General features: G+C 42.3%; 3 protein-coding genes across 5 annotated transcripts; 2 read left to right on the top strand and 1 right to left on the bottom strand.

Annotated features, from left to right (window-relative positions):
• Nucleotides 1-2,537: 2,537 nt before the first annotated feature.
• cisha (cytokine inducible SH2-containing protein a) lies at nt 2,538-4,938 on the top strand. 2 transcript variants are annotated; one of them, XM_080461869.1, is made up of 4 exons: nt 2,555-2,870; nt 3,041-3,264; nt 3,677-3,840; nt 3,961-4,938. In XM_080461869.1, the coding sequence occupies exons 2-4, from the start codon at nt 3,245-3,247 to the stop codon at nt 4,485-4,487; spliced, it is 711 nt and encodes a 236-aa protein (XP_080317995.1). In that variant the 5' UTR covers nt 2,555-2,870; nt 3,041-3,244; the 3' UTR covers nt 4,488-4,938. The 2 variants fall into 2 exon arrangements, with proteins under 2 accessions (XP_080317994.1, XP_080317995.1); XM_080461868.1 differs by having other exon boundaries at nt 2,538-3,264.
• On the bottom strand, nt 4,835-13,187 carry hemk1 (HemK methyltransferase family member 1). 2 transcript variants are annotated; one of them, XM_080461867.1, is made up of 11 exons: nt 12,913-13,187; nt 10,605-10,778; nt 10,429-10,520; nt 10,257-10,350; nt 9,457-9,597; nt 7,874-7,938; nt 7,724-7,773; nt 7,542-7,647; nt 6,167-6,262; nt 5,784-5,894; nt 4,835-5,643 (listed from the first exon to the last, which is right to left on the bottom strand). In XM_080461867.1, the coding sequence occupies exons 1-11, from the start codon at nt 12,976-12,978 to the stop codon at nt 5,580-5,582; spliced, it is 1,059 nt and encodes a 352-aa protein (XP_080317993.1). In that variant the 5' UTR covers nt 12,979-13,187; the 3' UTR covers nt 4,835-5,579. The 2 variants fall into 2 exon arrangements, with proteins under 2 accessions (XP_080317993.1, XP_080317992.1); XM_080461866.1 differs by having other exon boundaries at nt 5,487-5,643; nt 5,775-5,894; nt 12,913-13,116.
• Nucleotides 13,188-13,408: 221 nt separating this feature from the next.
• nprl2 (NPR2 like, GATOR1 complex subunit) lies at nt 13,409-19,391 on the top strand. The gene is made up of 11 exons (XM_080462494.1): nt 13,409-13,779; nt 14,817-14,908; nt 15,031-15,199; nt 15,297-15,405; nt 15,546-15,682; nt 16,619-16,716; nt 16,936-16,972; nt 17,627-17,720; nt 17,818-17,935; nt 18,023-18,165; nt 18,873-19,391. The coding sequence occupies exons 1-11, from the start codon at nt 13,699-13,701 to the stop codon at nt 18,938-18,940; spliced, it is 1,146 nt and encodes a 381-aa protein (XP_080318620.1). The 5' UTR covers nt 13,409-13,698; the 3' UTR covers nt 18,941-19,391.
• The last annotated feature ends 4,369 nt before the right edge of the window (nt 19,392-23,760 follow it).

Below are 23,760 nucleotides of genomic sequence, written 5' to 3' on the forward strand. Positions count from 1 at the left end.
CTGAGTTAGTGGATGATTAGTCTTTTTTTCAGGGGGGAAAGTTGTGGTGGAATGCTGAGGTTTGATTGCAAACTGTTGTTGTTGTTGTTGTTGTTTGGTGTTAGAAAAGACCTCAGCATGTGTGTTTGAGTCCAAAAAAATGAAAAGAAAAAGTCAGACCATCACGAGGGTTTAATGGAGTGGTTGGAAACCTGGAGAACTCTAAAAGGGTGAAAACACCCACACACAAAGAAAAACCTTTGGCTTTTTATTTATTTATTTTTTAGGAACTGCAACCACAGATTAGAAAAGGACACTGGTGAAAATGTCCCGACTGTGTCAGCAAAGTCCAATTTTAGGCCTCACATGTTCGAAATGTTAAAGCTGACGCAAATAAATGCAGTAATTCTAATTGGGAGAGTCTGAGTAGACACACACACACACACACATACACACACACACACACACACACACACACACACACACACACACACACACACACACACACACACACACACACACACACACACACACACACACACACACTGGAGGGTCACATACGAGAATAATAAAATGTTTCATAACAGATTTAACGTGAAATCATTGGATCAAGAAATGATAGCTGAGGAGACGTCGACATAAGACTCTTTAAAGTTCGTGCTTCTTCATCCACATGAGAAATACAGAACGCAACTGAGGCGATGACATTCAAGCTTAATCATTTATTAATAGCACACTAATATAAAGATGAATCCCTTCTTTATTTAAGCTGTTTTAGGAATATAAGTTCTCAATGCAATTGGCAAAATGTGAATATATTTGTTTATTAATATGTTTGTGTTGTTTCTCTGAAAATAATGTGAATATTTTGGAATTAGTTGGACAAAACAGGTAATTAAGAGACGTTTGTTTGCGTTTTAGACTCTTGAGGTATATTTTAGTTCCTCTTTTTTTTTAAACAAGGAAAACAAGCCAGTTCATGAATAAAGAAACTCAAGCACTCTGCTTTTTCACTCTCCGGCCTTCGCAATGTAGCAAAGGTCAGACACGAGACAATGGGGAAGTCATTTTGTAATTTGGAGCAGCAGTGAACCAGCCTGTAGAGGATTTAAAGCCAAGGTCCAAACTCTGTTTGGGAATGAGTTAAAGCAGTGCACAGTGTTTTCAATAAGAGTACAAACAGCACTTTGATTGAAGATGCTGGAAAAACAAAATTATAATCACTGCACAGAAAACTGTGCACAGAGTGTTCCTTCCACTTGGTTTCAGTGCAATATTTATTTTTAATCTTCTGCAAAAGAATAAAAGGGGGGAAAGAAACACATCACATGTGGTTCATAGATTTGATTTTTAGACACATTTTAACTTTTAGATGGTTCTAAATCAACTTGTTTGCTTATGAAAGACTCTTCAGTCGGCAAAGTTGACCCTTTACATGCACAATTCATTTCAAATTACTGCGAAACCGTGAAACAAAGCAAATGTCTCACTATTGGAAAATCACATCCACAAACTGCTTCCCGAAGAAAGTGTTTCAGTCAGGTCAAGTGTCAAGGGAGTGAGTTTTGTAGACTGTTTATTGGTTTTATAACCGAAATCTGTTTCAGGTTTTCCAGTTATATAACAAGTGGAGCATTTTTTAATTATTGGTTTATTTTCATGAAACAAATATTGAATATCCAGAAGTTTTTCTGGGGTTAAAAAAAATAAAGACGCTCATTTCAGGATTTCTTGGAAAACCTTGATATTTAGCCAACAGTATCTGGAGTGGCTATTATTATGACACCACGTAGTCCTGTGTGAGGGGGAGATGGCTCAAACTATTTGTTGGAAGAAATATCTTGAAGATGTTTTATTTCTTTCCCTCTCTGTACAGGATGTTCCTCGTATTTAAATTGAAAAAAGCAGTCAGCGTCTCCCTCTGTACTGCACATTGCAGACTTGTGTGGTGAAAACAGGCCCACAAAGCAACATGAGGACTAAGATAAAGCATTTATACTTCATGAGGAAACAATAAGTAATAATTTCCAGGCAGAAATAACACTCGATCACACAAAATATGTCAGAAAATCGAATTTAAAGCAATGAAAAAGACATTTCTTTAAACATGGAGGTTCAGAAATGCATGGTAATAGAAAAAAGTGTCTCTAGTTTATTTATATTTTGTGTTAAAACGTTAGAAACCCACCTTGTTTGTTTAAGAAAGAAAACATTTGTTTAAAGTTTACTTTACACACAAAAGAAGCAGGCCGAGGGAGGAATCTCCAGGATGAGACTCCTCTAGAAACAAATTTAAAAAAACAAAAAACAAACCCAAACACACACTACAAGCTATCAAAATAAAACCGCATCAATTTGACTTGATAGTAAAGAAATAACAGCTTGTTTTCGCGAGTATAATTATTGTGGAGCTCCGAGAAAGCCTCTCGTCGAGGGAAATCTATATTACTGGAAATAGCCTGCGTGCATTCCTATTATCTTTAATGTCGAGGCTGCGAGTTCCCAGAACGAAGGCTCAGCCGGGGCCGCCCGGCGGGGCGGAGTCAGGCCCGGCCGGTGTTCCTGGAAAGCGGATAGGCAGAAGCGGGCGCGCGGTTCCTGGGAGCGAGCGAGCGGCCGCTTCAGCGAAAGGCAAGAGTAGCAGCCGGGCGGAGCTACGGGAGAGCCGAGCCCCGGCCTCGGTGCGGTGGGGAAAAAGAAAAGTGATAAATAAAATAAACGAAAAAGAAAAGAAAGAATATTAAAAAGAATTAAAAAAAAAAAAAAAAAATCTGTCGTGAGCCGCAGAGGCAGGCGCGAGGAGGAGAGACGGCCGGCGGCGGTTGGTGCGGGAGGCGTGACGTCAGAGCCGCCGGTGCTGAGCAGTTCTCAGAATAGACTTCTAGGAAACGGTAAATTTTAAAAGCCGAGCCTTTTACACTCTGTCCTTCACTCGCTGGGATCCTACGCCGCCGACAACACTCTCAAAGCCCGCTGTCGAACCGCGCCGCGAGCTTTATTCACGTTTTGATTTATTCCCTCCTGTCTCTCTCTCTTTTTAATAATCTGCGGAGGATTAAAGCGCCGCAGCTCGCGGACTCTCGTGAGGCGGACTCCCTCGCGCACCGTGCCCTCTCGGCCTCTCCGCTGCGACCCGATGACACGACTTGTTTATCCAGACGAAGTGTTTTTACTTTAGACCCGCAGCCGTCCTTCTTTATGTTTCTCTTCTTCTCAGAGGATCTTTGACCGGATATTTTTTAAATTTTTTAATTTTGCCAATAGCATGATTCTCTGCGTCCCCGGGTAAGTTGACTTTACTTCGTCACTTTTCTCATTAACTTGCCTCTAAAAACCGAATCCAGAAACAATAAGTAAATCTGTCATTATTTTAATCACACTGAATGTAAAGTCGAATTTTGGCTTTAAAAACTAAACTCGAAACGTAGACTTGTCAAGTAAAATGCTGATCTAATGTGATAATAAGTATCTCGTAATAAAGTAGAAAGATTTCCCTACATTCACAGTTATTGAATGTTTATGATTTATTTTTATTTTTACACATGGTTGAAGGTGTAACTGAACATAAAGAATGAAAGTCGCACTCTAGGGCACGAGCCAACAGAAAAACACTAAATCTGTGTAAAATATGAGAAGGTCAAGCCCGTAGTTTTTTGTTCTCTGGAAATCTTAATGACATCTTCCATTTTGTTTGCAGTCCTAGAAATCTTCTGCCTGCAGCTCCCTCCTCCGAAGCCCCTCGGGGCATGAGGGCAGGCACTGCAGCACCTTCACCTTGCCTTCAGAGCGCCCCTCCATTATGGGACCCCACAAAGGACCTGCGGGCCATCGCCAGCAACTTCTGCTTTCTAGAAAATTCAGGTAATGGCTTCAGAACAACCTAATAGGAGCGTTTCCTTGTGTTGGCTCGGGGGATTTGGTTAAGTTGGGAACAGTGCCGACTGTTCACAGTGACTAATACTGTGGAATCTGTGTGCGTAGGATGGTACTGGGGCGCCGTGACCGCCGCCCAGGCCCACGCCGCTCTACAAGAGGCACCTGAAGGAGCCTTCCTGGTACGGGACAGCAGCCACCCTCTGTACATGCTGACCCTCTCGGTCAGGACGGCACGGGGACCCACCAGCATTCGCATCCAGTACAGCGGCGCCCAGTTCCTGCTGGACTCCAGCTCCCCCGCCCGGCCCAGCATATCGTCCTTCCCCAACGTGCCCAGTCTGGTGCAGCACTACATGGGACCAGAGAGGAAAGCCGAGGAGCCCAAGGTGGAGGAAAAGGCGGGGGAGGAGGAGGAGGAGGAGGAGGCGGCTCCTTCCAAAGCTTCCCAGCAGACCGTCCAGGAGACGTCGGTGGTACTGAAACTGAAGCGGGCGGTGTACAAGCCCCAGAGCCTCCCGTCGCTGCAGCACCTCACGCGCCTCGTCATCAACAGACACTCTGACCGCCACGACCAGCTGCCACTCCCGAGGCCCCTGCTGCGATACCTGGGAGACTATCCCTTCAAGGTATGAGGGATCCGGAACGGCCGCTCCTGAATGAGGAGGGAAAAAAACAAACAAAACGGAACTCTAATGCAGGTACGAGGTGCCTGTAGAGGACGCCACTGCTCTCGCAGTTGGAGGCCAGTCACCTTAATACTGGACACGGGGTCATCGTGTTGTTGCTGACAGAAAAAAAACATTCAGCTCGTACTGACGTGTCTGGTACCGCACAGAATCTATGGAGGACTTGGAGGTGAAGCACCCCTGAAACATAAAAAAAAAAAGCAGTACTGTAATCCACACTCGTTTTATGGTCGATGAGGAACGTGGGCTTTACCCTCATCAGTTGTGGAAGTACACGAAGAAGTACACCGATTCCATTGAGACGTCTTCTGAAGCCATTTTATTTTTATCAGTAGAGCATTTTTTTTGTACCTTTTACATGTGTACATTTTCTTTTCTATTAAAATATCCAACTGGAGTTGCTGTCCTTTGTATGCTTGTCGCTCCGTTTTGCTTGAAGTCGCCGGCGGTACCTACAGGAGAAACGCCGCCGCCGCCGTCCGCTCTTCTTGACAACCCCTTTCAATAATATTCCCTCTTTTACGATCACGACACAAACTCCACGGCCTTTCAGCTTCAAGTGCGTGCATGAGACGCAGATTGTGTGGGTGGGTGTGTGTGTGTGTGTGTGTGCGCGCGCTTTTTGCTCAACAATGCATACCGCCTGCATCTGAGTCAGCGAGTGGACAAGCGAAGGGGAGGACCGTTTCATCAGCGGATTCACAGAACTACTGAATGCTTCCTGGGAGGAGGGTGAGATTCTGAGAGGGAGGGTTCTAAGAAAAGCCTCGGTAATTACCTTCAGCTTTGAGCCGGCGCCCATGCCAACCCCGCACACGCTTTTATTGTGGCGCAGGATGTGACCGCCGGGCGTTATCTGATTAAAAGTGCAACGACGATAGGGATATTATCCGAGCTTGTGTGAAAATGTGAATCGTATCAGTGTGAGCGGTAGTGTCTGGTAGCTGTGTGTGTGTGTGTGTGTGTGTGTGTGTGTGTGTGTGTGTGGGGGGGGGGGGGGTGCTGGGCTAAAGCCAGCGTAATAGGATCTTGAGTTTCTCACTCCAGATCTAGTTTGTCGCTCTTGTTTGACTCCTCTTTCTGAAGGATGCAGAATCGAGGCCTGGTGGGGGGGGAAGGGGAAAAAAAAAAAAAAAAATGTCACAGATGCTGAAGATGAATTTGCACTTGTACCCAGAGTTTAAATCTAAAACCATAATGATCATAAGGGGCATTAAAAAAAATCCAACACACACTGCAGACCTGCCAGTGATGTCACGTCGCGTCTCAACGTACTGCAGCTCCTCTGCGTTCACCTCCACCCACCGGCGAAGGAGCGGGGGGTGTCTGGGGTCCACCTCCAAGTAAACACGTCTGTTTCTCGACCACAAAAAAAACAAACAAAAAAAAACAACAAAACAAAACAAGAGAAAGTGGCGTTATCGCCGGGGCAAATGTGTGGAACCGTATTTACTGGAAGTCTTTTTAGGAAGCGCAACTCATTAAAGAGGCAACACGATACGTGTGTTTTTCAGAACATGCTGTTCCAGCGACAAGTCGCCACCGCCGTTCGGAATTAAACCCAGGTGGGTTTGTGTGTGTGTGTGTGTGTGTGTGTGTGTGTGTGAGCAGCGGGGCTTCCTCACCCGTGATTTAACAGGATCTGCGGAGCGAGAGTCAGTATCTGTTTGATGACTATTAAGCCGTCTTCACCTCCATCTAAAGCGGCGCGGTCTTCAAATCTGGAAGCAGCAGTAAACAACACAGAGTCGCTCCACTGAATCTTGCCGTCGTCTCATTTTTCATTTTCAGGACAATTGACTTGATGCAAAAAATGATTAAAAATCACTCCTTTGCTTTTTAAACTTCTTTCTCTAAAGGACTTTCTATATTAATCGGCACTAAAGTGGCTGACAGCAGATTTTCACACATTGATTGTGACTCCAAATTATTCCTGAAAAGACAAAGATTTTCTTCTAATTGACGGAGGCTGGTGAAGTATATGAAACGTGCAGCGACTACAAATTAGCGGAATTATCTAAATGAAATGGGGGGAAATCAAAACTTGGAATCTCGCCGTAATTACACCAAGTTGACACTTTTATCCACCGATTCACATTCTGATGAAGTTTCTGTTCCACAATACTTTCACATAGTATTAATATTCTATCACTGGAGATTATCTCATCTGCTACTTCAGTCCCGAATACTTCCAATTACATAGATTACAGCGGTCAAGCTTCTATTAAATCAAATTAGTCTGAATTATTCTTACACATTATGACTTTTAAGTAAATATACCTGTGAGGGATGTGCGATAATCCAGTTATCTAATTCAGGATGTTTAATTTCTCTAAATCTCCAATGTAACCGACTTCTTATCAGATTTTTTTTTACAGAAATTCCAATTCTGTTGAGAACAGTGACTTTAAGGCCTTTAGATCTAATTCATGTAATCAGACTAATTGTTCAGCAGGTTTCTTATCTCTGCCGATTCTCCGACATGTACTAACACCCTATGCAATTTGTTGATATTCCTAATTACATGTTGAGCACAATGTTGGTAAACAGTTTGCCTCGAGCGACACCGCAGTCTCATTGAATGTGTGTTTGCTATTGTCACTGCAGCAGTGGGATTTTCTGAATGGAATAATAATTATAGACAGGAATGTCAACACTTTCTCACTTCATGCCATCGCGTAGAAAAAGACAAACCCGCAGAAGGTAAGTCATTATGTTGCAGGACAGTACCTCATGAAATTAAATTGTATTATAGGAAGCGTTATTGTCGAAATTCATTAAACGTTGTGAAATATTATTTTCACGAAATTCCTTTTCAGATTATTTCAAGTAAGAGTTGTGTATTACTGCACAATCCACGTTGGAATGTTTTATAAGCAGATATGTCAAGTGCCACTTTTAAAAATCGCATTCAAATTTTGGAAAATCTCCAAATTTGCATTCATTAACCTCTTGATAGACGGCGATCGCTCATCGTTAGGAGGAATGTGTTTCAGTTACCTGATGATCTCAGGCTCCAGCGACGTCAGATCCTGTGAAAACAGGTACGGAGGGTTACTGACCACAGCTGACACCCGGCCACAGGCGCTCAATACGGCTTCAGCATCTACAATTAAATTAAAAAAAGATTATCCATTATGAACTTTAATCACAGGTCTGTTTACGTACGTTATTTCACCTACCTTTCATGATATCTAAATGATGAATCTGTAACCTGTCCTGGAGTCCCAACCTGAATTAAACAAAACAAATAGCCATTCATCGGTTAATTAAAAAAACATGGATACTAACAAAGATATATGTGTATATAAGACTTTGGATGGTGTGACAACCTGAAAGCATTCTCTCTTGTTAGATCCACGGCGCTCTGACTCTGATCCAGGGCGACAGCCTGAAGCTGCACAAAGACAAACAAACAGTAAATAAAAAGTGTTTGGATTAAAAAAAAAAAACCCACCTCAGGCACAACAACTCTCTGTGGTTTCACCTATTTGACGACATGAGAAAATGAAGAGTTTTCCCCTTTTTTCTAACTGTTAACAGAAGAAAGAAATCAGCGGAGAAAACACTGGAACTGAAGTCACAACTTCGACTTGGTTTACGCTCTCGAATTTGTACGCCGGCATTGTAACAGCACTATGTACTTTGTTTGTTTATAAATAAGACATCGCAATGGAATCATGGGAACGGCATGTACTTCCAGAAGTGGCGAGGATAAAAAAGCATTATCAGTCAATGCAAAAAAGGAAAACGGGATGGTGATCAAGCCATCAAACCGACGGGTCAGTTGAACGACCATCAGAGGTGAGGATGAGTCCCCACACACATTCAAACAATTCAACAATTTTTTTCTCCTTCCCTTTGTTGTTTTCATTCTTAATTGCAAACAGGCAACGTCCTTCTGTTTTTAAAGGGCCGGCGACGTCGTTCCAATCCCCTCCCTTTAATGCAGAACTGAGTTTTTTTGTGAAGCGACGTGGGAAAAGTGCAGCGTCGTCGTTTTTAATCACACCAGCTACGGCAACCGAGCGTGACACATTTTAAATACAAGTAGAGGCGGCTGTCAGATAGAAAGTTTACATTTACAGTTTGTCACTGTTCATCTGCATGAACGGCACCTGTTACTGAGTAGATTAAAGCCTGAAGTTCCTCTGACACGGGGGATTTCCACAAGATTATTGGAACGACGTTTTGGGATTAAAACAGCGGTGAATTGAAGTCTGTGTGTCAGCGCTTCTCAATCTTCAAACTAGGGCGAGGCGATTAATCGAATATACCTAATGTATTGCAGCTTGATGTCTGTGCGATATATAGAAAATGACTATATCGTGAATATTCGAGTAGCTTTTAGCCGCAGGTATACAGGTTTTAATGCAGACATAGTATTTATTGTCATACTACTGTGATACATGCTGAATAGAGGCAAAATATCGAGATATATATAATGTATCATGATATGGCCTAAGAATATTGAGATATTGGGGGGAAAAAAGGCCATATCGCCCTACTTCAAACCCAATTCGAGGACATTTCAAAATGACAGCAATGTGAAGTTCCACTGTTTTTGGCCTGTTGAGGTATCGGTGTAAGTTTTCCTGTTCTCCTCTGCGCATCTGTGTCTGTATGACAAAGAAGTGTTTTGTAATTCAACACAAAAAAATAATAATAAATTGACGTCTTTCCTCTGCTTCTTTGAGAGAGACGGCTCCTCTTACAATCACAGCCCTGGATTCTAGAAAATGGATTATGATTTTCTTTGACAAGTTGCAAATCTAATTGTGACCCCTTCAGAGACGACCTTTAACCTCCGGCAACCCCACCGAGGAGGTCCCATCGCAGCGCCACACTGAGTTTAAACCCCCTTGTGCCGGTCGACGTGAGGCTAAACATATGACTTCCTGAACACCAAACGCACCTGCGGCAGACTCTTCAGCAGACTCAGAGAAATGGCGCCGGACCCACATCCCACTTCTAAGCACTTGGTGAGGCGAGCGTCTGCCTCCACTCCGACCCCGGGCCTTGTCTGCAGGTCAGCGAGCACCAGCTCCACCAACTCCTGCGACACCAGACCAGAATAAACACAATTATTACACTTATTTTCAGCAGGCAGCGAACTTAAAGGTTCCATTTTGGACAGTTTTTCAATGATTTCGCGTGGTTTGTCGCTGCGGCTCGTAGAAACGCCGTTTTACCGCCGCACCAGTTTGAAGCAGAATCCGACAGAGAAGGAGAGGCTCCTCGAGAAGATGAGGCTCCGCGGCTGCAGCCGAAAGTTTCAGAATGGCTATTTAAAAAATATTACTTAGTTTGGTCGTATGTGTTGTTACAGTTACTACTCTGTTGTGGGTTTTCATATTATACTGAATTTATTCGGTATATCAGTAATCTTGGGTGGAGGGTGGAAGCCCGTATCCACTACGAGAGGGAGTGGTTGTTTCCCCACATGATGTCATGAAGGGAAAATCTCTGAACGGCCAGTGTGAGCACACGTTCACTAAAAAGTGGCGCAAGCAGGTAGAGGAGATGACAGCCTTCCTTCACTTCTGGGGCCTCATATTACTGTTAAAAACCGTCAGAAAGTTTGAATCATGTGTTCACGGGTTTCATTTATGTTTTAAAAATATTGTTAAAAATGTAGGGTTTTTTTAACAGAGTGGTGCTCATGTGCCAGTCATCACATTTTGTTCTTTACCGTTTGTTTTCCTCCCCACTCACCTCGGTCTCAGGTCTTGGTATGAACACAGGAGGTTTCATCTTGAGTGTCAGATCTCTGAAGTCCCACTCCTCGATTACATACTGCACCGGAACTCTGCACCAAATGTGCATGTGTGAGTACAATCAGTGGAAAAAACAAAAACACCTCGATACGCATGGAAACTCTTTTCACCTGGAGAGACGTCGTGCGCAGAGCCTCCACACCTGCTCCGTTTGTTCTCGGCTGAGAAGCGTTGAGAGTTTTCGTGGCTCCAGACTTTCGATCTGGATAAACCGAAGAGTGAAAACAGGAAGCGACGCCGTGGACGAGACGGCAGGTAGGAAGACAATCCGCAGAGTTCAACTCACAGTTTTAGCACCGAGCAGATGAGCGACGATGTACCGACTCGACTCATCAGGCTCCGACACTCCTCTCTCCTCGAAGAGCCTTTTCCAAAACTCCACCGCCTCGAGTGCCGTGATCCTGCCTGCAGGTACGGCTGGAGCGCTGTATCCTCGCACATAGCGAGGGCGTCGCGTCACCTGCAGTCATCGGAAAGAATCAAAGTGAGTCAAACCTCCATCGTTCAGTGGATTAACGCCGCCACTCTTTCAATGCAGAAAAACGAATTTCCCAAAGGGCTTAAAAAATTTTTTTCTTAAAATATGCTTATCTACTTCCGTTGTTAAAGGCTGAGCTGATGACCTCAGACTTACAGTTAACAAGACGTTTGTCATAACCTCTGACGACTGGTGTGTAAACAACTTTACTTGAAGTTAAAGGACAGCTACACGGTTAAAAATAAAATAAAAATCATCCTCCGCACATTTAAAATGTGATTAAATGACACAATGCAAAGAACGCCATGTAGATTCAAAGAAGTACAACAATCCTCCAGTGTAAATTAAATCAGAATACAATGATTTGATTAAAAATCCTGAGTTTTCCTTTGAATAAAACAGAAACTGCACATCAGAAATTTTCATTATTTCAGGGAAAAAATACGGTGAAAGTAACACATTTTTTAAAAAAACGGAGCCATGTTTCTTTTAACAACTGTTGTGAGGAGGCCGGTGGTTTGGAGGTTTTGGAGATCGGACGCAGGATTCGAACATCTCAGTGTTTCACGACGCTCCAGATCTCTTGGGCTGGTAGGAGGTGTGGACTCCAGGCCGTGACGTTGTTCATCGGGCCACAGAACAGATTTCCATTTAGCCTCTGACCATTTTTAATGAGCTTTGGCTCAGAGACGACAGAAGCATTTCACACATGGCTTCTTCTTTGCGTCACAAGTTTTAGGACTTGGGTGACAAAACAATGGTGAACTCAAACACAGTGATTTCTGAGTGCTAACCAGTAGAGAACGATGTATGTGCCAGATGATTTCTCATAATTCCAAACTGCAGATGGAAGCAGCTTCAGGCTGTTGAAATTTTTTAAAGATGTTTTTTTTCCTCTGAAATTGTTTGTTTATGATGCAAATAGCCACAACCAGGTGAACTTCTGCTCACCTTTCCCTCACATGGTAAACAGCAGCTCCAGACTATAGAACACTACAGGAAATCCTTCCTTCCTGTTGACATAAGACTCTATAACTCCTCCCTGTAAACAATGTTTACTCTCTGTTATTCCATCCCTTCTGTGCTTCTATTTGTCAAAGTAAATCGTGTACATATTAGTTCGGGTCCGAGATCTGGACCTTATTGAATTTCCTCAGATTATTTGCAAAGTTAAATCGTGTTTTTGAGGGACTTCGCATACATAACTTTTTGTGAAACTTTGCACACTCTGCAGGTTTTTTGATAATTTGGGGGAATTACACATGTGACTTGCTCAATGGCGCCACCTGCAAAATTGAAAAACTGTAGCCTCAGAATCCCGTTTTACCGGGAGCTACAAAAAAATCCCACACATATGTAACAGGCCAAGATAAATCGATGCTGTCGATACCGATAACTCAACATGAAGTCAGATATTTTGAGGAACATGGCAGATTTGTGATTTTTTTTGGGAGGGGGGGTGAATTATGACTAAATCAATAAAAAAATAGTATTTAATTTATTATTTGAGCTGATATCCAATGCATGTTTGCTCCGCCTCATATCGGGGTGATTAGTTGTGCACAACAGTGCAAAACTCTCCCCACGCCATGGTCGTACTATATTGTAAGGCCCTGCAAGACAACGAATACGAGTGTATCCGCAAAACTTCCTTCACTTTTGAGGGGTCCATTTACACGACACCGGTGTGCGGATCCACTGTATCTCCCAAGGTGGAAAAATTCTTTAAAGGTCACTGTTCCCTCCTGCAGAGACTGCCGGAGGCGATGGAGCGCTCTTACTGCGCATGCGCATCTCTATTTTTTAAAATCTTGTCCCAACTGTTACACATTTTCAGTTTGATAATCTGCTTTGCCATTTATGTGCCACGGGGTATAAAATATGAATACACCAGAATCGGGAACTATTACATTCTATTTTCAATGTGGGGTGTCAATAGATGATTTAGTGTTATTTGTGATGACACGTGCAGCAGCTCAATCACAAAAAAAGGGAGCATCGGTAAACGAGTTGTACTGTCAACACGGACACTGATGTCCGTTTGTCCTTGTGTGCTCAAAACATTTAGCAGCACTCAGAGGACACTAGATCAACATCAGCCTTCAGCAGCGCTCACCTTTGGTCCAATGCTCCCGCACCCAGACCACCAGCAGCAGCTCGCGCTCAGCGCCCTGCTCCACATGGCGGAAGTAAACGCATCAACGTTCAGTCACTTATCTCACAGTGTGAAATCTAGACAACATTTCTTTGTACTTGTGCACTAAATGATCACCACGCCTGCCATGTTTTCTTTAACACACGGCACAAAAGCGTCGCTTGTAAATTGACGCAAAACATGCGGCGCAGACTGCGCAGCACTGATGCGACTGAACTCTGATGCATTTAAGTCCCGTCGGATAAATTACTATTTTCAGCGCATTACAACACGAGATGTCCCTTAGCGCTAAAACAAACGACATATTTTAAACAAGCAATGAGATAATGTCGATTTGCTTCAGAAGTCGTGAAAAACTGGTGATGAAATCAAATAATATGTGATCTTTGTTTACTTCAGACGCTTTCGTCTAACCATGCCGACCGTTATGAGGAAGTGTAAGTTCCTGGACGCCCATGAACGCAGCAGTGTTGTTGTTCTCTGTCGTGTCTGCATGGACGTGTCGAGTTGGTGAACAGTTGGAAATCAGCGCAACAGACACTTTTACTCAATATTTTATTAACACATGTGCTCGGACAAGCCTTAGGTTGTCCTAGGACGCATTTCGGGGGAGGACGCCCGCCGGTATTTTAGCGTTGAAAGTGGAGGTTAGCTTGTGCTATCCATTCCGCAGCTGGAGGTAAACAGAACCATCAGTCAGTGTCAGAACCAGAGACAGAGCAGAAAGTTCACCTGACAGGCGGGCGGATGATGGGCATGAGCAGCCGAATAGAGTGCATCTTCTTCAGTGAGTTTCATCCAACTCTGGGCCCAAAGATCACATATCAGGTAAGTGTTCAGAAGGAAGTCAGCCTTTATGCTTCCTCATTTTTACCAGCTGCCATAAAATAGTCCAAACTGTTTTATTAAAATCAGTTATTATGTATTTGATCCAATCAGCATGTGGTTTAATGATGCTGCCTTTTATGACAATTTAATTGTCTTTTAAAGGGTAAATAGAGTTCATCTATATAGTGCTTTAACACCACTTGAGCATTTCACACGCCAATGGAAACAGCTGGCATGCAGAGTAATCAGTTCACCCAGTAGGATGCAGTTTGGGGTTTCATTGTCTTGCTCAAGGACACTTTCACATGTAGACAGGGAGAGATGGGGGAATCGAACCTGCAACCTTCCATTGAGAGACGATCCACTCTACCAACTGAGCCACCCGAAGCAACCTGCATCGCCTCCTTCTATATGTTTGACCTTTTATGTACTGCTTAGAATTTGTATTATTACTACACCGAATAGCTGTCATATGACTAACCGTGTGTTTTTCCACTTCCTGTATTTCCGAAAGACAAATATTATATTTTTCCAGGACTGTTGAAAGTAGGGCCGCAATTCTATGTTTCCATATGGGTCATAAATCACTCATTGATTACAACATTACGTAACCCCAGGCCGCAAGCCGGGGAACATAAAGGTGAAAACAAATACTAAAAACAACAAGGTCAACAACTGCTTGACCTATGTAATGCTGCTCATAGGAACTCGGATGTATGTGACCTAAAAAAGAAAGACAAGAAAAACAAACATGGGACAGATGTGTCTGGTTGGAAGTAGGTCAGAAAACCAGCACTGGTATTGGGAAGTACAAATCTAAAAGCACAAAGACATTAACACCATATACTTGAGTGCCTCTTTATTTATCACGAGTCGTGTTGTGATCGTAAAAAGTTATTGCATGTTTGATTAATATTGTGCAGCCCTAGTTGAAAGTAAGTAATGTTAAAATGTGAAACCTCTTGGTTTGTTGTCGTGTGGATTATAGTACCCCCTCCCTGCTCGCAGGACTGATCGCCGTGTCTTTCTGTTCTCAGGTGCCAGAGGAATACATTTCTCGGGAGCTTTTCGACACAGTCCAAGTTTATATCATCACCAAGCCAGAACTACAAAACAAATTAATCACAGTGTAAGTCATCTTACACTCCCTCTCCCTCCGTACAGCCACTTTCCGAATGTGTTCTCTCTCATGTCATCACAAAGGTTAACAAACTTAACATCACCCATGTTTTTCATTTAATCCATAAATAGCACTGCGATGGGGAAGAAGTTAATCGGGTGCCCTGTGTGCATCGAACACAAAAAGTACAGCCGGAACGCCCTCCTGTTCAACCTCGGCCTGGTTTGCGATGCCCAGTCCAACACATGTGCCCTGGAGCCCATTGTGAAGAAGCTGTCTGGCTACCTCACGACTCTGGAGGTACCGAGCGGTGCATTTCCACATCTACTGTACCTACATGACCTGTGATTTCTGTCTCGCTGCCTGACTGCATGGTTCTGCTTTTTTTGTGTTGCAGCTGGAAAGCGGTTTTATATCTAATGAGGAGAGCAAGCAGAAACTTTTACCCATCATGTCAACGCTGCTTGAGGATCTCAACGCCACAGGAGCCTGCACTTTACCCATAGGTGGTATTCTTGTCCTGTATTCTATAATATTAGGAGCGTTGCTTTAGAATAACTAAGTTTCATATATGCGGAAATTGGTCTAGAGGGATTAAAAAAAACTAAAAAAACACTCTTCCGTTGTTTCCTGTTTTCTGGATTAGATGAGTCCAACACGATTCACCTCAAGCTCATCCAGCTACGAAAGGACCCCCCGATCGTTCAGGAGTACGACGTGCCCGTGTTCACACAATGCAAAGACCACTTTATCAAATCTCAGTGGGATCTCACCACTCAACAGGTTGGTCCTCACTGTCCTCACCGGACAACTGAAATTATGACGAAAAGAGACATCATTACGACCGTGTTCCTAGAAGTACTGAGAAAACTGTAGTCGTTAAACATTTTTATCAGCCCGGCAAGAAGCGATATTCACTTTTCTTATTTAAATTATAACCATAACGTGGTATTAGTGCAGATGAAGTTGGTACTGTGCAGTGTTATGGAGTATTAATGTTATGGAGGTAATAAACAAAGCAGTTTACCGTGTTCTTGGACAAACCCATTGATCTACTCTTGTGTTTAAAACGTCCATTTTTAAGGTCTGTAGCACCACATTGTGTAATAATGGTGCAATATGTAATAATGTAATACATTTTCAGCTCATTATGTAATAACGCCGCTTTTTGTAATAACGTGTTACATATTGCAACGGTTATTACAAAATGCGGGCTGAATGAAAATGCACTCAGTGCCACTTTACAATCTGCTTTAGTTTCATTAAGAAAATGGAGACGTCTGGTGGAAGTACTCATCGTCTTGTAACTTTCAAAATCTACCAGCCGCCAACGGCAGCTGATCTAAAAAGTTCAACCTGATTTGGCGCCCTGCGTTCTACCGTCGCTGTGTTGGCGGAACAAGATACATAATCTTAATCTGTTTTTCTCGATATTAAACATAGACCCATGCCTGCAAATAAAAGGGCAGAAATTATAACGTAATGCAACAAATTATAACATTTTCTTAAAAAAAAAAAAAAAGTGGAACACCCTTATTTTGAAACAACTGTTGCAATATGTAACAAGTTATTACAAAATGTGGCGTTATTACATAATGAGTTGAACATTTATTACATTATTACATAGAGCACCATTATGACTTAACGCGGCCCTGGGCTTGGTACAGGTCATTGACCTTTGCCTATCGGGTCATTAACATTTTATGTCGTCTGCTCCAGATCCTTCGTCACATCGACGGCTTCAGACACATACAGAAGATTTCAGCCGAAGCCGACGTGGAGCTGAATCTTGTTCGGATCGCTGTGCAGAATCTCCTGTAAGTACCTGCTAATTGACTTCTCGTCCCAATACCTGATTTTAACAAATCCAGAAACTGCAGTTTCTCATTGACGTCGCACATCGAGTCCTTCAGACGGAAGCCATTTCTGACTTTTATTTTCCAGCCGATAGAGGTGCAAGGCTTTATGACACTGCTGCTGTGACACTTTTCTATTCAAACGAGACCAAAACCTTAAACCCACTCTCTCCGGCGCAGGTATTATGGTGTTGTGACGTTGGTGTCAATCTTCCAGGTATTTAACAAAGCTCACATTATTCATTAGACGTAACGTCTGAGTCATGGGGTTGAGACGGTGTATCAATAAGGCGTTCTTTATGTGGAAAGAATAAAAACCTTGTAGACTTGTATTATTGGTAGAACCTTGTATTTAAATCTGTACTTATGTAATGTTTTTTTTTAAATAAACAGAAAATAAACAGTTGGAGGAGCTTTTTTTAAATGTTTAGATCTCTGTGTGACATGTCATGATAACAACAGTTACCCTTGCATTTATAACTTGTCACAAAAAGAGTCGACATGTTGACATTTCACATGTCTTTAATCTTTCATTCTTTAGTCCAACAAATAATCTTGTCCAGCGTCGCCTATGTTGTCATATATTTTGAACAAAATTTGGCAAAAATCAAGAGTCTTACCATTTTAATTTATTTTGCACAAACGTTCTGAACAACTAGGGATGCACAGCGAACAGCTTTGTTTTCTACATCTGAGATTCAGTCCAACAGTAGAAAGGACCGGTCAGACTCTAGTTTCAGGAGGACTTGGAACCATTGCTTCCTGTTTTTGTTTCACACATCGTCACAACTTTCATGGGAAGGCGGTTGTACTTTAACTTCGGGTTTCCTATAGTGGATGATTGTTTTCCGCCTTTTCGACGTCCCTCCAGTACTCCAACGTTTACTGCACCACCCCCAGAGTGCAGAGCCTGATCGATGACAAGTCCATTCAGGAGGAGTGCCTCAGTTACGTCACCAAACAGGGTGAGTTAAGGTCGCAACGGCAAAAAACAGGCGTTTGTTGTTGTTTTTCCCTCCCTTCGCTTGGCCTTCACTACACTGTTGTCCCTCGTACTATCAGGTCAGAAACGTGCCAGCTTGCGCGACGTGTTCCAGCTTTACTGCGGCCTGAGTCCGGGAACCACGGTCCGAGACCTTTGCTCTCGCTACTCGCAGCAGCTTCAAAGAGTCGACGAGAGGTCAGTGTCGCTCGTCTTATCAGCTGCCGGAAGCTCCTGGGAGGGTCAGGTTGGAGTGACACCGCCGCGTCGTGTGTTTGTGTTCAGGAGGCTCATTCAGTTCGGGCTGATGAAGTCTCTGATCCGGCGGCTGCAAAAGTATCCCGTGAAGGTGATCCGCGACGAGAGGAGCAGGCCGCCTCGACTCTACACCGGCTGTCATAGTTATGACGAGATCTGCTGCAAAACAGGCGGGTGTTCCACGTTCCTCAGCCTCTGGAGCTGCTCTGTATCGGCTCTCTGAAGCTTTCTGAAAACGATTCGTAGAACAATTCTCATCCTGTTATTATCTTTTTAAGGCAAGACAAAGAAATTAAAGAAACACAGAAAAGTTTTACAAAGAAATTAAATAAATACATTAAAGCTTTAAAGGAAATGGAAGAAATCTTAATGTTAATCTCCTTTAAGTCTTTTAACATTTTATTTGCAGACCTGGCTCATTTTCAAAGTGATTCTCTCGGCTAAAATGGTTAAAAAGTTTTAACACGGCTGAAATAGCTATTTAAAGAAAAAGACTACAAACTGATAAAATTGCTAAAAACCGGAAAAATAAGTGTTTGGAAGATTTAAAAATAAATAAAATAGCCAAACTATTTCAAACTGCCAAGAATGAAGCAAAAACAGGTCAAATGGTTAAAATGCCTAAAATAACCAAACTTGCTGAATCAGTTAAAGTCAGCTAAAAAAAAAAAGTTAACAACGGCTAAATTATTCCTGAATTGTAATTATTAAATGTCATAAATGTACATTCAGCAAAACTACACGAATAACTGCACAAGCCGCGTGATTAAATGTGTTTTGTGGCTCCGGGGGGAAAAAGAGCTCTTTTAAAGGCCTCAGACCCCCGATCGATCTAATCCCTGAGAAATGGAGTGCTAACAATGTTGTGATGTTACAGGGATTAGTTACCAGGAGCTGGACGAACGTCTGGAGAACGACCCCAACATCGTCGTCTGCTGGAAGTGAGGCGAGAACAAAGCCATCTGACTGAAAGACGCAGAGATGCTTCAACCAGAGATGCCTTGAACGTCGTAGAGTTTTCTTAAATCAACTAATAAAAATGTGCTAACTTTTTGTACCTTTGTTAACTACTTTTTTAAAATGACGACCGACTCTTCATCCTTGAAATCTGATAGAAGTGATGAAGGTTACTCTTAATGCAATCCAACAGAAGACAATAAAATCCTCATTATAATTGTGCCGGTTTGTCTGTGATCACTTTTCGTATTTTATCTCCTTTTAACTGACGATAATTCTTATTCCAGCACAATATTGAGGGGAGAAGCTGCTTCGGGACGAGGAGGAGCTCGGAGTGTTCAGAGAAGTTAAAATATATGCTTTCCTAAGATTTGATCACATATAGCAAACTAATCAACTATCAATTTAACAAGTAAACTATAGTAAAGCAAGTTAAGGTGAGAAAAAATTGTGTTTTTATTGGATCATTCAGCCACAAACACATCAAACGAAGTGAACATGGATCTTAATCTGAAGTGATTAGGATTATTAAAAACATTGAAACACTGCGATTAAGAAAAGCAGAAAAAGTAGAATAAAGTAAAAGCTTGAAGTAAAATCTATTGTTTAATGGAAACCCTGAGCAAATATTAATATTTTAAGTCCTGATTTAAAAGAAGAGACCGTGTCAGCAGTCCTCAGGTGTTCAGGAAGTTGATTCCTCAGGTGAGAAGCGTAGGAAATAAAAGCTGCTTCACCTTGTTTCTTCTGACTCTGAAAGTCTTCCTGACGACCTCGGGGGTCTGGGTTATTCACACTGTACAACTACTAAGATGTATTTAGGATTCAGAGCATTCAAAGCTTTATAGACCGGGAGAAAGATGTTGAAGAGGATGCTTTGACACACAGGCAGCCAGTGCAGTGATTCAGGCTCAGGTGTTATGTAATCCACCCCCTGTGTGTTGGTGAGGACTACCTAACTCTTACACCAATTCAGCCTACTGACAATAAATGCATGAACAATTTTTTCTCAATCTTGTTCAGTCAGAAATCCTTTAATTTTTGCTATATTTTTCAGATGGTAACAGCCGCTGTTGTTATTTTAAAAAGAGACTCGGTAATAAAAGTAATATTTCTACTGCGAGTGCTTAAGTAATGTTTACTTCCGCATTTTGCCAACGCAGTGCAACTTCTTACAAGGGCAGTGATTGAATGCGGAGAGTGTTGAAGTCTGGCGCCCCTCCGTGGCGGGAAAGTCGAACTGCATCCTGCGCGTCGCTTTTTTTTCCAGTCACCGTGGCAACCGCTCCAGTCCATCGGCGCTCGTTTTGAGTGGTTAAAATCATAAAACTTCAAGCTGCGAGTGATAGAAATAGAAATAGAAATAGAAATATGTTTGTTACAGGCCTGTTATTTATACCCACAATAACTTGTCAAAGTCCTGCATTCAACCAAAACTTACCACTTTGATCATAATGTAATTAATATTGAACAAGTATAATAATGTCGGAGCTAATAAAATCAGTAACTGCTCAGGAGTCTTCAGCTTGATGAGACTGAGATCTGGTGATTCACTCATCTGGCAGAATGTGAGGACAAAGTCCCTCAGTGAATGTCTCAGTGCATCCCGTTGCTTCCCCCGAACAGTAAATACACAAGTAAAGACAAGTGACCAAGCTCTACCTGGAGCATCACCTTGTTTGATAGACAGAATTAATCGTTCCTTTTTCTATGCTTCCTCTTTCCGTACCAATCGAGGAGGCTGATATTGTTGTGTGTCACACACCCATTAAAGTTCATCTGTTGTTTACATCTCGCGTTAAATCATTGGAGCCTACGTTTGTACAATTTTGAGTTTTTATTTAATCTTATGAAACAAAGTTCTGACTACTGGAGCGTCTTCACGAAGGCAGTCAGGAAGACTCTTTGTTTGTTTGTTTGTTTCTACATGCTCACGGCCCGTGCTCACGCGTTCACGCTTCACTTTTTACTTTTTTCTTTCACATTTAACATCCCTCTGATTCACTTTTATTTAATTATGCCCATTACATTTCCCCAACTGCTCAAGACATTTTGTGGAAAGCACATTCACTGCATCTTCCAATGTTTCTGTGAAAACAAAAACAAAAATCAGTCTTTTGCTTAAAGTAACCTGTTCATCTGTGAGATTCTTTTTAGGCGAGGTGCAAAAATACATTAAAATGCAAATGGAGGAAGACTCCGGCTGATGATGACGGTGGTTGGAGGCGGAGTCCGGCTCCCCTCGTCGAGAAGACGACCACAGACAACATGACTTTAACAGCTTCAACAAGAATCAGCTGCTCAAGGTGCAAACTGAGTGAAATACTGTGTGACTGTGTCGGTGTGAGTGTTTCCATTATGACCCAAGAAGGCTGAGGCTGTTGTGGGGAGTCAGTTCACTAAGGATTCGTACCGACGCCCAGTGACCCTGGATTTAAAAAATAAAACAACCGTTCTCTTCCCGATTCAGATCAATTCAATTAGAAATGTAAACTATTAACATCATCATGATTATTTGGGTGCTTCTCGTGATGCTTTATCTGTATCTGCTGTTCTGTATTTTTTTCTTTTAATTGTTTAAACTTTGAACTATAACTTGTGTTTTTTTGTGTGTTTTTAAATTAAATTAAATTACTTTATGTCATATACAATATAGGCTTTGCGGATTTACGCTTCTCCCTATACAACTGAACAATTTAAAAGGAAACAAAAATCAAAAAAAAAGTGAAACTTCTAGTCTGTGTGTTCTGATCTTGAATCGTACAAATCAACCGTGTGCGGGATACTAGCTGTACGCTGTGGTTTAGGAAGCGTGCCTTGCCAGGTCATTGTCCTCCGTCCTCATATCTCATCTGCTCCCTGGTTGGAGCTTCAGGTTCAGTTTCCAGTGCTTGTTTTGACCAAGACGTTTCCTCCCATTATCGGTATTCTCATCCTTTTCCTGCCGCACTAATTAAATAAGCAGAGGGCCTTGTGCGTCCTCTCGCTCTCGCGGATTGTTTCTCCTGCCAATCACGCCACGCCGCCGTTAATTCATCCCCGTCGTCTCGTTCACCGTCACCGCGGCGGACATGTTGACTGATCGGCTGCCAGACCTGGAGACCGGAGACCCTCCGAAAGACAGACGGAGGGAAAGGAGACGTGTCCTCCGTTTGTTTAACGAGTCAATGACACGCTGTTTGTGGTGGACCTCATGGGGGAGGGAGGAGCCTTCAGCACGGCTCTTCTGCCCAGTTGGGTTTTATCGCTCCTTTACTGGTTTCACTGGTTTCACTGGTTTTACCGGTTTCACCGGTTTTACCGGTTTCACCGGTTTTACCGGCTTTACCGGTTTTACTGGTTTTTACTGGCTTTACTGGTTTTACTGGTTTTACAGGTTTCACTGGCTTTACTGGTTTTACTGGTTTTTACTGGTTTCACTGGCTTTACTGGTTTTTACTGGTTTCGCTGGCTTTACTGGTTTTACAGGCTTTACTGGTTTTACTGGTTTCACTGGCTTTACTGGTTTTACTGGTGTTGCCGGTTTCACAGGTTTTACTGGTTTTACTGGCTTCACTGGTTTTACTGGCTTCACTGGTTTTACTGGCTTCACTGGTTTTACTGGTTTCACTGGCTTTACTGGTTTTACTGGCTTCACTGGTTTTACTGGCTTCACTGGTTTTACTGGTTTCACTGGCTTTACTGGTTTTACTGGCTTCACTGGTTTTACTGGCTTCACTGGTTTTACTGGTTTTACTGGTTTCACTGGCTTTACTGGTTTTACTGGCGTTACCGGTTTCACAGGTTTTACCGGTTTTACTGGTTTTACTGGTTTTACTGGTTTTACTGGCTTCACTGGCTTTACTGGTTTTGCTGCCGTTACTGGCGTTGCCGGTTTCACAGGTTTGACTGGTTTTACTGGTTTAACTGGTTTTACTGGCTTTACTGGTTTTACTGGCTTTACTGGCGTTACTGGTTTCACTGGTTTTACTGTCGTTACTGGTTTTACTGGTTTCACTGGTTTTACTGGTTTCCATTCCATTTCTTGTTTTCATCATTCTGACAAATCAAGTCTCTTTTTAGAAGAGCTCCACCGATAACAGGAAGTGGTGACGGCTGCCTCCGCCATTAACATCAAACACATGAAGCTGTAAAAAAATAACCAGAACTCAATCTAATAATCGGCCCGAATCGTCGGGCCCAGAGGTCAAAGTGCATTCCATTTGTTCTTGGAGCTTGGAAACTTAAAAAAGACCCTTAAAGGCCAGAATTTGAAGTCGAACTCGAACAATTTTAGAGACTCTATTTTGAGATTTCATCGTAGCTGTGATGAAACATCTTAGTACGTTTTGGCTACAGGTATGTACTGTAGTTATTCTCAGTAAATTACAGTATACTGGATTTATGTATACTCAGGAAGAGCTTTAGTAGGGAACACCAAAGCTGTTGTCTTAAGATGCAATGTTTAGATTATTGGAAATAATATAACTTCACTTCATCTAATGAACGATACTGAACACACATCTTTAACTGAGAAGTAAATAACTGAGTCATGTCTGTTTGTCTGATGTAGGTTGACTCAAACATACAAGAAAGAAAGTGCTCTGTGTGCTGGTGAGACCACCAGGGGTACACACACTGCGTAGTACACTTGTACTTTTCACTTTTTTTTTTCATTTAAATGGTCCATGTTTGCTGTCTGGATGTAAAGTATTTTGTCTGTTTTAATCAATTAAAAATAATTACCCGTAGGCAATTTATTTAGAATATTATTCATTTAAATATTGCCACACTATATTTTCTATTTAAAATGTAATTGACATTTAAAT

The sequence above is a fragment of the Lipophrys pholis genome (genome assembly GCF_963383615.2).
Source record: "Lipophrys pholis genome assembly, chromosome: 4".
NCBI classification, from domain to species: Eukaryota; Metazoa; Chordata; class Actinopteri; order Blenniiformes; family Blenniidae; genus Lipophrys; species Lipophrys pholis.